This window comes from Delphinapterus leucas, chromosome 1 (assembly GCF_059928025.1).
Source record: "Delphinapterus leucas isolate spDelLeu-1000000601 "Yukka" chromosome 1, BTC_Dleu_Yukka2, whole genome shotgun sequence".
NCBI classification, from domain to species: Eukaryota; Metazoa; Chordata; class Mammalia; order Artiodactyla; family Monodontidae; genus Delphinapterus; species Delphinapterus leucas.
In genome coordinates this window covers 102,698,598-102,713,413 of record NC_143129.1, presented here as the reverse complement: position 1 = coordinate 102,713,413, position 14,816 = coordinate 102,698,598, and the positions used below count along the sequence as shown (strand labels likewise).

Genomic DNA, 14,816 nt, shown 5'->3' with positions numbered 1-14,816 from the left:
TTGTATGATTTTTGTATTTTGTATGATTTTGTATGATTTTTACAGGTATGTAAAATTTTGTATGATTTTTGCAGGTTTTTAATATTTTGTATGATTTTTATAGGTTTTTAATATTCACATTCTACCATGAGTATAATATAGAGAAATAAAAGAAAAGATATCATAACTTGCATTTTGTCATCCCAGGACAAAGACAGACCTATTAGTTTAAAAGGTTAAAAGAGAGGTTATCCTGATTCTCTAACTGAAATATTACCAAACCTGATGAGATTTATACAGTTTTCTTTCTTGCCTGAAAGACAGGCACTTAGTAAAAAGGTATAACGACTGCCTTTACCATACACTACATACATCTCACATGAAGATAAAACTTCAAAACGAGTGTATTCTTTATTATCTGAATACCAGATATTGATAGGCCACTCAATATGCAATTACTAAACTAGGCCCAGTTAACAGTAGCCAAAAGTCTCCAGACCATCTGTCTTACTAGTCTGTTATGGTCCAGGAAATGGTTCCCTCTTGTTGCTTCTTCCCACAGCTAGAGTTACACTATTACAATCATTGATCTTATAGTACTATATATTTGGTCAATTGTTTCAGGTTTCCTAATCATCACTAAATGTATCTGAGGTTCAGCCACACGTTGGTAATGCAAGAAACAATAATCGTGTAAAATAGGCAGAATACAAATAATACAGCTAGTAACATTAATAAGGTCATAAGTAAGAATTTAAGCTAAGAACTTCCATTAGGTATAGCCCAGTATCTCCCCAGGTCACCTGACCAGCTTGTTTTACACCAATCACTATCTTTAAGGGAAATAATATATTGGCATCATACATAAAGTTCACCAAAGATGTCTGCATGTACAAGGTGTGTGATGGGTAATCAACCACTTACTGGATTGAGAAAGGAATGTTATTTTTCAAGGAGTTACATGACTGGTGCCAGAAGAAAAATCGATCTTTATGGTTGAGCAGGTATTTCTGCCTTTGGGGAAGTCTGGTTAACCCATAATACAGATGCATAGTGCACACTAGGGGGGAGGGAGGGGGGAGTACACACACAAAGGGGCAGAGAAAAAATATTATGTTTAAATTCTTCTTGTACTGCCTTAAAATGTGAATATTTATTTCATCATAACCATAATATACAAACACTGCAATCCCTAAAGCACTTAAATGCTCCATTCAAAATTTCCATCAGGTACATACTACAAACAATGTATAAAGTAAATAACTACTTATTCAATATTGTTTTTATTTTATTTTATTACTAAAACTGCAATGGCATTATATTCTTTTACTTTGTTATAAGTATAAAATTTTCAATTAACTTATGAGTTAAACATGCTTTAGTTTCTGGGCTTTTGGCCTAGTGACAGAACCACCATTTATAATATTGCTTCCATTAAAAAATAGAATTGAAATTCCAAGCGGAATTAAAAGTTAATTTTGGGACACAGCACATGTGTAATTTCAGCATTTCATCTAGGATCTGGGGCAAACCTGGTAGGCCTGTGACCAAAACCTAGATGGACTGGGGTTAGAGGTACAAATAGATGTTCACTTGTACAGTGAGAGAATTAGGCAGAAGGTTTTAGAAAAGTAGGTGGAACCAGAGAAGGATAAGGAGGTTGATAAAATCAGAAAAGTTAAGACTAAGCACAAGAGATATACAGAAAGCAATGAAATTTCTATAACAATAAGAAAGGAAAGGATTACATTTTAATACGGGGTGGGGGCGGGGGGAATAAAGGGGTCATGGTGTGAATAAGAAGAAAAAGAAACAGACATTTGGTGGGAAACTGGTAGATAGTACATCTAATGTAATCCTTACAACAAGCAGATATTATCATCATTTTAGAGATGAAGAAACTGAGACCAGGGAGTGTACCCGAAACCGTGCACACTTTTAGGATTAGAACCTAAATCTAACTCCAACATTCCTATTCTCTTCACTCCACATCATTGCTCCCTCCTTGGAGAGAGAAGGATGTGGAAAGTAAACAGGTACAGCAAGAATCCAAATTTCACAATGAACAATGTGAGTGGGGGCATGCTGTGACAAACGTGAAATCTAAATTAGCCTACTTGGGCTTCCCTGGTGGTGCAGTGGTTGAGAGTCCGCCTGCCGATGCAGGGGACACGGGTTCGTGCCCTGGTCCGGGAAGATCCCACATGCCGCGGAGCGGCTGGGCCCATGAGCCGTGGCCGCTGAGCCTGCGTGTCCGGAGCCTGTGTTCCACAACGGGAGAGGCCACAGCAGTGAGACGCCCGCGTACCGGAAAAAAAAAAAAAAAAAAAAAAGTAGTACAATGCCTAAAAACACTAAGTTGCCAATAAATGGTAATTGCCATTATTTATAATCACTAGCAACTTTCCGCATCACCAGTATGTGCTAATTTCTTCTGAACACTATTGTGGTTAAACAACGGAGGTTTCCATATATTTCTTTCATCTGCATTTAACTTGTTCAAGCCTTCTGAAATATTTCAGAAAATTTGCTCCCCTTCTTTCCAGCAATTTAACTTTACATTCATAGAAAACTTCCACATCAAGAGTTAAATTGACTTTGATAGCTGGATCTCAAATTATAGGGAAATTGAAAAACAGGTCAAGTATTTCCACTTCCCCAGATAAAAATGTTTCAGACTCCATTTTCACAGCAGGAAGTACAGAGAAAAATGATTTTTTAAATTAACAATTGGAGTTATGACATTTTCAGTAAAGATTCTAAAAAACATAGAGCATAAAAAATGGTGGCACAATGAGATCTGTCAGGTCTGACAACCTAAAATGGTTGAAAAGAATTCTGAAAAGAATTTAGAGTTTAAGTAAAAGGAAAGGTAGAGGAAACCACTGAAGAAACAGGAATTGGGAGCTCTCTGATATAATTCTGATTCCTCTAATCACAACATCATCAGAAAGCAACTTTTCCACTTTATTCATTCTCTGGAAAAATGATTGGAAGCAAATATCTTATTACACACAGAGCTTTCATCTGGATCATTCCACATGGCCCTCACAATAGTCCTGTCCTAAAAACAATATTAGGTGCTAAGTGGAATGGTCCCTTCTCTAAAGGCACAAAACTAATAGATGAAACAAAAGCAAATACCATTAATATATCATTTAAATGATGTTACTATTTATTGAATGCCTGTTCTATTCTAGTCAACATAGTAGGTGCTTCACATGTATGAACTCTAATCCCTGGAAAAAACAAAAACATATTTTTATTGCATGGAAATTGAAGCTCACAGAGGTTATTAAAAAAAAAAAAAAAAACTACTGCCTAAGATCACATAGGGACAGAACAGGAAAAAAACTGCATTTTATTATGGCAATTGAGAGGTAAAGGAGAATATGATACAAGCGCTAAGGGCTCACAACATATTAGGCATCCTGTCAAGGACTTAGCACACATTCCTCAAAACAACCCAGGAAGGTGTGAGGGGTATTATTGTCCCCAGTATGTAAAACAGGGCACTGATTAAGATTCTTGCCGAAGTCACAGCAAATGAGTGGTGAAAAGTATGATCTCCAGTCTAGTCTGTGAGGTTTTAACCACAGGTTTAATCCACAGCTTCAAATCAGACACTAAAAGCTGACACAGTAATCCCACAGGAAAAGGGATTCAGAATGAGCACAGTTTGGGAGCAATAAAAGAAGTAGAGATAGAAAGAGCGAAGTGAGAATGGACTTTGGAGGGCAGTGAAGAATAGCCTAACTAGGTCCAAGGTCAAATGTTAGAAACAGTCGTTATAAAAAATACTATAAATCTGGTCCCTCTTCATGACCCTTACATGAAGATATCCATTCCCAAGACTGTTTTCCTTGACCCCCACATTTCTCTACAGGCTATCCCTTCCATAGCTTCGATTATCACCCCTGAATAATATTTCCCAAGCCTTTCAATTGCCCCCATCCCGCATCTCCACAATGCTTCAACTCAAATTTCCAACTATACATAGATTTCTGTTTGGATGACATTAAGCTCAATTTTTCTGAAATGAAATTCATTATTTTTTCCTCCAAACTAGTTCTTGAATCTGACTTTCCTATTTTGACGGTGGCCTATCAACACATTTCTAGTCAACAAGATTTGAAACCCCAGGACTTCCCTGGTGGCGCAGTGGTTGGGAGTCTGCCTGCCAATGCAGGGGACACAGGTTCAAGCCCTGGTCCGGGAAGATCCCACATGCCGCGGAGCAACTAGGCCCGTGCACCACAACTACTGAGCCTGCGCTCTGGAGCCCATGAGCCACAACTACTGAGCCCACGTGCCACAACTACTGAGGCCCACGCACCTAGAGCCCATGCTCTGCAATCGGAAAGGCCACCGCAGTAAGAAGTCCGCGCACCACAAGAAAGAGTAGCCCCCGCTCGCTGCAGCTAGAGAGAGCCCGTGTGCAGCAGCGAAGACCCAACGCAGCCAAAAATTAATTGATTTAAAAAAAAAAAAGATTTGAAAGCCCAAATTCTCAAGATTTGACTCCAAACACTCTTTGGGACCCCAATTTCCAAATAAGTTCAGCAGATTCGACCTCCACCCTTCCGGACATCTACCTATCCCTTCTGTTTCTCTCTTCTACCTTCCATTCCCTCTATTACATCTGTCTACAGTTTTCCATTCTGACACCACCTTCAAGCACAAAGCCTTCATTATCACCCAGATTCATGAAATACTCTCAATTGGCCTCCCTGTTTCTGTATCTCCATTCGAATCCTACGCAACACCACAAGACCATTTTCCTAAGGCACAATTCTCATCATATCACTCCGCTCACCAAAAACCTTCAACAGCTTCCCTGGAATTATTCAATTAAAGACAAAAGCATTAGGCATTTAATGTGTATTCAGCCCAATCCATGTTCTATCAACAATGTACCATTTGTACTTACTTCTGGAACAAGTACCTCACTTTTTTTCCTCCCCATGTTCTGTCTTCTAACTGGGACCTCCATTATGCCATCCATCAAATTCCTACCTATGTAAAAACAGATATATGTTAAATGGGAAAAAAAATAGATACAGAAAATATCTGAACACTGTGCTTAAACTATGTTAAAAATAAAGGTACATTGCCTATCATTTCATGTAAAATGCAAAAGACTGATAATATCCAATATAAGCAAGCATGTGGAGAAATAAGTGTGCTCATACACTGAAGCGTGTAAATTGCTGCAATATTTTTGGAGGAAATTTGACAATTTCCTACTAAACTAAAATATGTTTAATCTTTGACTGAGGAATTTCACTTCTAGGAATTTATCCTATAAAAAACCCCACACAACAAACAGCACAGGGAATACAGTCAACATTTTATAATAACTTTGTATGGAGTATATTCTATAAAAATGTGAATTACTATGTTGTACACCTGAAACTAATATAATATTGTAAGTCAACAATACTTCAATTTAAAAACAAGAAAGAAAGAAAGAAAAAGAAAACCCCCACAATTATGCAAGGATTATTTGTAATAGCAAAAGTTTAAGACAATTTAGGTGGTTACAAAAATATACTATGCTATACCCAGACTCTAAAATACTGTGTACCCACTACTACAGATAACCAACAAGGATCTATATATAGCACAGAGAACTATATTCAGTATTTTGTAATAACCTATAAGGGAAAAGAATCTGAAAAAGAATAGACATATACATATGTGTGCATGTAAGTGTGTGTGTGTGTGTGTATATATCTGAATCACTTTGCTGTACACCGGAACTTAACACATCATTGTAAATCAACTATACTTTAATAAAAACAATTTAAAAATAAAATACCGTGTACCCATTTAAAAGAATGAAATAGAGTAGACAATGACCGAAATAACAGCTAATAATTCCTGACTGCTTTCTAAGAGCTAGGCATTCTTTTAAGTTCTTTACGAGTGTTAACTCTTTTCAGAAAAGCTTAGGACGTGAATCTGCATGTACTTAGGTGGAAACATGCTCTTGTCACAATGAGGAATGAAAACAAGCAAACTACAAAATGATACATAATGTAACAAGTGCATATAAAAGAAAAGGGAAAAGAAAAAACACCATGCTTTAACCATTCTCAATAGTGGTTACCCCCTAGGAAAGTGTTTTCAATATGGGAAAAGAAGTGGACTTCTTCTTTTTAATCCTCTTTGAATTTTGCATATTTTTTAAAGCCTGTAGTGCTTTGTAATTTAAAAAACACTGCAAGACATGCATATTTGAAGACTGTAAAGAAACACATTAAATTAATTGTAAGGTGTTCAGATTTTTTTCTATTTTCAAACATTCTATATTACTTTTACTGTTATTGTCATTCAAGGTCCATTTAAAATGCTATCAACTACTCTGTCCTATGAGACAGTGTGTGGTAAGGACTTTGAAATCACACAGACCTAGGTTTGAATCCAGCAGGTACCACCTTAATGACTGACCTTGGACAAATTATTTAATCTCACTGGGCCTAAAATTTCTCATTTTGTTAGAGACAATGCTACCAATATCAAGGGATTTATGTGAAGATTAAATGAAATAACATCTACGAAACATTTAGCACAGTGCCCACCATAAAGGTCTTCCATTAAAATCCTTTCTTCCTTGGAATTTTGCCTAATTCCGCCAACTTTAACCAGTCTCTTCTGGGACGCTCCAAAAGCTTTGGGTTTTTTGCTAATAAAAAATTTTTCGGCCACAACTGGTTGACTTGTCTTAAGGCAAATTTCTGAAGGCAGCAAAGGCATCCTACTCCTTGATTTCCTTTCACAATGACTAGCAGACAACCTTGAAAACAGCACTCAATGCAATGTACTACAATGTGATTTCCAGGGAATCTGACATTACCTAAGTGGACAGGTGTGAAACAGAAGGTACAGCCAGCAAAGAGAATCCACATACTGGCTTATTAAAAGACTTAGCAGAACACATCCCTTTAAACAAAACCATCCTTTAAAAAGTCTAGCTCGTTGTTTTCAGTAAATCAATAGACCAAATTTTAGCCTCCCACTTCTCCACTATCCAAGTAAACATTCAAATCTTTCTATTTTTTCTTTAATTCAGAGAAAAAAGAAAATATCTGAACTAAGAAGTTTAGCTTTATAAAGAAATACTTCTAATAATACATTTACAAACGGAAAACCCCCCTTTGCCCTTAGGGCAGCACAAGACGTAAACAAATTAAGGGCAGAGGTAACACCTAGTCACCCCAGAGAGTCTCTGAAATTCTAAAGGCACACCAGAGGTGGGGGTGAGGGGAGCTAAGATTTCTAAATTAAAAGACACTTTAAAAGCCAAATAGGGCTCTAAGTAAACTCCATATAGGTAATTACGCCATTAGCTTTAGATAAAAAGGGAGTTTCCGTTGCTTAAAATTAAAAACAAAAAATAAAAACACTGATGCATGAATAAAGTCAATGCTTTCCATGATCCCAGACACGTTTCTACTTACAATCACCCTTTTCATGGGATTAAAGTTCCGTAGTCAAAGTCACGTGACTTATCATTAATCTAACTCGTTCGTGAGCACTCATTAGCTCAACACAAGCTCGCAAGCTCCAGAACACAGTTTGTTAATAAAGCATCCATCCTGCTTCGCCGACTGCCCGGGTCAGCACAGGCGCCTGCTCTCTCAGTACTGTCACCGAGCTGGATTCAATTTGTAAGCGCTTTGCGAAGAGCTCGGACATAAAGAAAAGAGGAGACACTTACCTCGAGAAGCAAAGGCAGCCTATCCAACTTCCGGTTTTGTTACAACTTATATCTCATTTCAGCAGCTGGGTGGAGCCAGTTTACCCATAAAGAAAAGAGAACGTTTCCCAAACTGAAACGGAAAACTGGATTTGCAAGACCAGTGCTAGTCTTAGGACTCAGTTTCTGAGAATTAACCATTCTATTTTACACAAAAGAACACTTTTTTCCAACTAATAATTGTTTCACTGAGAAAATTAAGTTCTTGTCTTTTACTATAAAACCATTTGAAAATACAACCTGTTCTATATAATGCTAAGTAAAGACAAACCAAAGAACCTGTTTGTGCTTAGGTTAGGGTTGCCAAATTTAGCAAATTAATGTATAGGATGTTAAATTAGAATTTCAGATAAACAACAAATAATTCATTAACCTAAGTATTGTCCTATGCAATATTGGGGATATACTTATATTAAAAAGTAATTCATTGTTTTCCTGAAATTCAAATTTCTATTTTATCTGGCAACCCTATCTAGAGAATAACAGTAATTAGCAAACTATTCCAATTAACTACAAAATGTGTAATAGAATCAGACTGCATAGAAATGAAGCCTTTGAAAGTGTAAATGACATAATGCAAAAGAATTCTTTTATTATGCAAAATTTACCTTGGAATTTAGGAGTTCTGTTTGTTTTTGTTTCTTTTTAAGCCTTTAATCATTGTTTTTCCAAGATTCTTTTTGCAAAAAAAAAAAAAAAAATCAGGGCTAGGAAAAGATAATGTTCTGAAAATATTAAACACTTCAGACTATGACTAACATGTGCAGACTGGAAAATAGACTCTGTCACAGACGCCGTGACCTGTGATCACTGGTTGGCAATCACACTAGTAAACTCTCTAGAACCATTTCTAAAGGGGAGAAAAGTAGGGAAAGAACACCATCACTTTAATCTTTCTCTTTAGGAACTTGTCACAAGTAACAAAAGCCCCCTTTACAGGATTTTAGAGAGAAGCTTTATATAAAGAAGATGCAGCTCTGGTTTTCTATCCTAAAGCTGCTTGGAACGCGAATGAATTTAAACTAAGTCAGTTGATCTTCAGTCCTTCTATATAAAGTGCCAAGTGGTGACATAACTTTCTCTAGTTTTAGTTAGGCTCTTTCCAGTAATAGTCCCCAGTGGACACTTTACATGCCAAAAGCATGATAAAAAGTCTATAAAACAAATAATTCTTAGAATATACTATCATAATCTTTAATCCTAAAGTACAGTAGAAAAAACTGAATGGAGAGGCTTAGCACTATCTAAAACTACCCTTTCCAGGCCTGTCATTTCCCTGAAAGTCCCCAGTTATAATTCCCCTTATCATTTCCTCCCAGAAGTTCACCTCTACGGGGTTCTTCATCAGCTACTTGTCAGCTGCCAGAAAGGAAACCCAATTTATTAAAGTCTTCAATGGACCTTGGACTCTGAGAAGTACATACTAGCCTATTGGAGCCTGCTCTCATGTCTCTAAATTAGCAGTTCTCAAATTTTTTTGGTTTCAGGACCCCTTTGCAACTCCTAAAAATTACTGCAGCCTCTAAGAGATGTTTGGTTATGGGGGGATGTCTGTCAATATCTATTGTATTAAAAAAAATAAAGTGAGAAATATTTAAATACTTATTCACAAATTCCACCAATTTATTTATGGACAAATGACAATAATGAACTCTACATGTTGACATGATATTTTTTTACTCTTGCTTTTATAAATGTTTTTCAAAAATAAGAATTTAGTGAGAAGAGTAGTATTGTTTAAATTTTTACAAATTTCTTCGGTGCCTGGGTTAATAGAAGACAGCTGAATTCTCATATCTTCTGTATTCAGTCTGTTGCAATATCATATAAGCACATCATGCAGCCACTGGAAAAATCTACTGCATACTCATAAGAGAATGAGAATGAATAAGGCAAATAAAGTATAGCAAGAACAATAATAACGATCTATTGAGCTTCTGTCCTGACCGAGGCACATGAATTATCGTATCCAAGTCTCACAAGGACTCTAGGTAAAAGGTATTTGTTATGGACATTCTGCAGCTGAGAAGGCTAAGGATGTGCCTGGCTAAGTAAATAGCCCAAGGTCAGGCAGAGGAAAGTGACAGATCCGGTTCTAAGCCAGAGCTATTAACTCTCTACACTGTCAAGTGTGAATGAAGGCTGATGGACCAAGCTTAAAAACGGGAGCGGTGTGTTTCACTGGTGGCGCAGTGGTTGAGAGTCCGCCTGCCGATGCAGGGGACACGCGTTCGTGCCCCGGTCCGGGAAGATCCCACATGCCGCGAGGCAACTGGGACCGTGAGCCATGGTCGCTGGGCCTGCGCGTCCGGAGCCTGTGCTCCGCAACGGGAGAGGCCACAACAGTGAGAGGCCCGCGTACCGCAAAAAAAAAAAAAAAAACGGGAGGGGGAAGGGTAAGCTGGGACAAAGTGAGAGAGTGGCATGGACATATATACACTACCAAACGTAAAATAGATAGCTAGTGGGAAGCAGCTGCATAGCACAGGGAGATCAGCTCGGAGCTTTGTGACCACCTAGAGGGGTGGGATAGGGAGGGTGGGAGGGAGGGAGATGCAAGAGGGAAGAGATATGGGGACATATGTATATGTATAATTGATTCACTTTGTTATAAAGCAGAAACTAACACACCATTGTAAAGCAATTATACTCCAATAAAGATGTAAACAAAAACAAACAACAAAAAAAAACCTTCCTATTATAGTCAACATTTCATTAAAAATTACATTGAAGTAAAACATCTCCAATTGATTAGACCCTGCCTCAACTCAATAAAACCAAACCCACTGTCTAAAATGGACTCATTCTCACTCGGCCTTTAATTATGGCCATCTCATCCAAATTCATCCAAATTCATCCCCTCTTCTCTATCTCCACTGTCATCACTCTGGCTTAGGTCCTCATTACTTTTCAACTGGACTATGGTCATTATCTACTAAGTGCCTCCAGTTTCTCACCAACCTAATAAGCCATCCCACATGCTATCATATTAATCTTTCTAAAGTATAACTCACATCATGTAATTCTTCCGCTCAAAAAACCTTCACTTACTACTTATTACTGAATGAATGAATGTCCAGATTCCATAGACAGATGGTAAAATGAAATAATATCTGTAAATCACAGTGCCTGACACAGAAGTGTTTAAAAAATCATACTTAAAAGAAAAAAACTTTTTTTGATTTGTGAATGAGATGCCCCATCTTCCCAGTGCTTCACAATAAGAAATTGTTCCAAAATTACCCATGAACTTCTAACCAAACTCTGTTCACTAAATCCATATTTCACATGTTCTCTGACAACACAAAGCCATTCTCAGCATTAGATTAGTAGTAGCAACATTCTTCTTCATAATTTTCTTTCTACCAGTTCCAGGTCACTTCACATTATTCTCCTCTAAACACAGCCTACTCCTTAAATTACTCAACATAATGTGACTTCTCTATGATGAATGATCCTGAAGAATATCTGCCACTTCACCCAAACCCTGGCTAAAATTATCTGTGTCTTCAAAACATAACTAACGTTGTGGAAAGTGTCCAAAAAGTTTAGCTTATATGAAAAGGTTGTTTTGGGACGGCATTCTTGAGAACAGGGAAATGTCCTCGCACACAAGAGACATCTGGCTGAAGGATCACAAATGGTTCCAGCACCTCTTTGAAGTGTTCAGAGAATTAAGCGTCCTGGAACGACTTGTTCATGTTGTTTAAGAACAAGAAAAGATTGAACAATTTAATTACTTTAATGGGTTCGCAAATGTTTTTGTACGAACTTGCCTGCAGGTCGAAACATATTTTGAAGCCGATGATCTGTATCTGATTTCTATTTTTCACTAGCTGAAAAACAAGCTCATTGTGTATCCAGTAAATAAATATGTGGACAGGCAGAGGTTTGGGACTCTTGACTGTTGGAGTCCTGAGTCCCCTGCTGTTCATCTGTTTAAATCCATTCTCCTTGTCCGCCTCTTCTTTGGGACCCGCACGACAACACTAACGTTATTACTGAGACCCAGTTTTGACATCTCTGGATAAAATTAATCTCTTGAAAAAATCTTTACTTTCACCATAATTTTTTTTACCATAAAAAAAATGGAGATGATCTGAAGTCATAAAAGTCTACTCTAATGTAAATACATAGAGGATAACTCTTTGTGGCATAGGACATTGCCTTCTAGTAATTATTTTCAATTGAGCTATTTCCTTGTTGTAACACACTGTCCTGCTCATAATAGAATGTCTAAGCATTCCATTATTCGAGCTATAAAATACAGAAACCCTGCTCTACCCATTAATAGTGATAACCCAAAAAATGCCACTACACATTTCCAAAGTTGCAGCAAGAAGCAGATATAAGGTATGAGAGTGGATCCACTGTGTAAAGCTGTGATTAGATGAGTCACTCTGAGTCCCTGTGGAATGAAGCATTTTGCTTTTGAAGAAAATAAATACCAACAGGGGAAAGACCTAGAGTATTACCGCATTTTAGTAATAGTACTGCTTCTTTAGGTTGACAGGTGAACTGAAAAGAAGCCTGGCTTAAAATGAATGTGAAAAGGCAAAGGAGTGTGGTGAAAAGAGCACTAGATCATTTTAGACAAATCACTTATCTTCTCTGTTTTTGTTACCTCAAGAGTAAAAATGAGACTTCCCTGGTGGTGCAGTGGTTAAGAATCCGCCTCCCAATGCAGGGGACACAGGTTAGAGCCCTGGTCTGGGAAGATCCCACATGCCGCGGAGCCCGTGCACCACAACCACTGAGCCTGCGCTCTAGAGCCCACGAGCCACAACTACGAGCCCATGTGCCACAACTACTGAAGCCTGCGTGCCTAGAGCCTGTGCTCCGCAACAAGAGAAGCCACCACAATGAGAAACCTGGGCACCACAACGAAGAGTAGCCCCCGCTCGCCACAACTAGAGAAAGCCCACGTGCAGCAACAAAGACCCAAACGCAGCCAAAAATAAATAAATTAATTTTTTTTAAAAATTAAGAAAAGCAAAAGAGTAAAAATGAGGGATTACAACCGGAACCATATATCCTCTAAGGTTCCATGCCAAATTCTGAATGCAGGTTTCTGATGTCCAAGAAGAGACACATAATGGACCAGAAAAATACTAGATTTTTAGGGCAAAGGTCACTTAAAAGGCAAAGAATTATCACAATCATCCAACAAATATTTTGTCAAGTACCTACAATATGGCAGATATTGTGCTAGGCACTAACCTGTATTTGTACAAAATGGTTCTACATCTACTCTAATATACTGTGATTTCTTAGGTGGATGAGAAAGAAAAAAAAGAAAGAAAGAAAGGAAGGAAGGAAGGAAGGAAGGAAGAAAGAGAGGGAGGGAGGGAGGGAGGAAGGAAGGAAGTAGGAGGGAGGAAGAAAGGAAGGGAGGAAGGGAGGGAGGAAGAGGCACAATTACCTGGTAAACCCATGTGCCTACACACACGCAGTCTCCAGAAGCTGAAGAGACAAGGAACAAATTCTCACCTAGAGCCTGTGGAGGGTGTGTGCTTCTGCCAACATCTTGACTTTGGCCCAGTGATACTGATTTTGGACTTTTGGCCTCCAGAACTGTGAGAGAATAAATTTTTGTTGCTTTAGATCCCAAGTTTATGGTAATTTGTGTCAAACAATAATCAGTATTGAGGCAGCAAAGAAAAAAGAGCTTTATTTGGGGTCTTAGGAATTGCAATTTGGGAGACACAGATTCAGGGAAAACCGAAAGAGTGTTCCGGGGAAGAGAAAGAGTCAAGGGCCCACAAAGACTAAAGCCACATGGCTGCCAAAGAACCGTGACCACCCCTGATTGCACGTCAGGAAACATCTGTCCTCCAGGAATCGTGAGCTGCTCTAGGGCAAGGGCCCAAACAAGCAGACAGGCTGCCAGGAGCCACCCTAGAGTAACGGTCCAACAAGGATTCTGAGTAGGACAAGAATCAAAAGACCAGATTTCATCCAGGCCAAGATGCACACAAGTCACACCTCCTCAATGGCCTCCTGGCTCATTTTACAGAGCTCTCTTAGCAACACCAACTCCATTTTTATTTTCCTTTCACATTTGTTACAGTAGCCACAGGAAACTTATCAACTCCCCTTTCCAATTTCTTCTTTATTTTTATCAATTAGTGGTACCCATTTTCTTCACCACTCAAACTAAACCTGGAGGACTTTCAACTTTTTTGTCTCTTTCATATTTTATAGCTTAGAGTTTTTCAACTCAGAGCCACAACCCATTTGTCAGTGGACTGTAAAATCTTTAGTGGTCACAATCAGTAAACTGTTAATGAAATAAAATAGAAAAAAAAATCAGAGAAAATACCTTTATATGATAAGGGTAAGTGAATGCTATTTCATGAGCTTTTCTGATTATGAGTAGATATATGCTGGTTTGTGAGATGAAATGTATTTCTTACTGTGGGCAGCAGCCCAAAATGTTGAAACCAATTGCTTTTAATTTCCCCAAGTCAATTATCAGTTCCTTCTTTCTCAATATTGTTGGGAATGAAGAAATTTTCCTCTACCCTTCAAGGTTCTTCTGGATGGTCTAAAAATTAAATTGACATGAAACAGAATAACAAGAGAAAATCAAACAAAAGTTTAATAACATGAACACCTGGGAGAGATCCAGGAAAACTGAGTAACTTGCCAAAATGGCCTAAATCCTCACCTTAAGTACTATCTTCAGCTAAAGACAGAAGAGGATGCTGGGGGTAGTAGTTTGGGCAATTTAAAGAGGAGGAAGGTAATTGACATAGAGGTAGAAAAGTAAATGTTTGGTAAATAAATGTTTGCTGGGCCATGCAGAGACTACGGGACACAGAGTGGACTCTGATCTCTAGGTCCAGCTGAGTCCCCATCCCTTCCCCTCCCCCGACCACACTTATATCTCTGGTGATAGCTCTATTCTGGGAACAGGCCCTTTATCTAAATTATTTAGGCAGCCAAGGAGAATGTAGAAGAGAGACTTCCTGAGTCTTCTGTTTCTTAAAAATAATCAGCTTAAATTAATCCTCATGCCAAAGAGACACATTTAGGGGTGGCAAATTTTGCTCCCCTACAATACTTATATGTA

At 38.2% G+C, this 14,816-nt stretch overlaps 1 protein-coding gene across 7 annotated transcripts in view; it reads right to left on the bottom strand.

Moving 5' to 3' along the window:
- The window catches only part of FRRS1 (ferric chelate reductase 1), a 50,116-nt gene extending 35,874 nt beyond the window's left edge, over nt 1-14,242 (bottom strand). For 4 of the 7 annotated variants that reach the window (XM_022584252.2, XM_089922724.1, XM_089922780.1 and 1 more), the window contains exons 1-3: nt 7,703-7,763; nt 4,910-4,995; nt 2,097-2,240 (exon numbers count right to left, since the gene is read on the bottom strand). In XM_022584252.2, the coding sequence (XP_022439960.2) occupies nt 2,097-2,240; nt 4,910-4,984 (219 nt within the window). In that variant the 5' untranslated portion in view covers nt 4,985-4,995; nt 7,703-7,763. Of the gene's footprint in view, nt 1-2,096; nt 2,241-4,909; nt 4,996-7,442; nt 7,606-7,702; nt 7,764-13,231; nt 13,316-14,063 lie in introns of those variants that run through there. The other 3 variants (XM_022584251.2, XM_089922546.1, XM_089922603.1) reach the window with 3 other exon arrangements.
- Between the last annotated feature and the right edge of the window lie 574 nt (nt 14,243-14,816).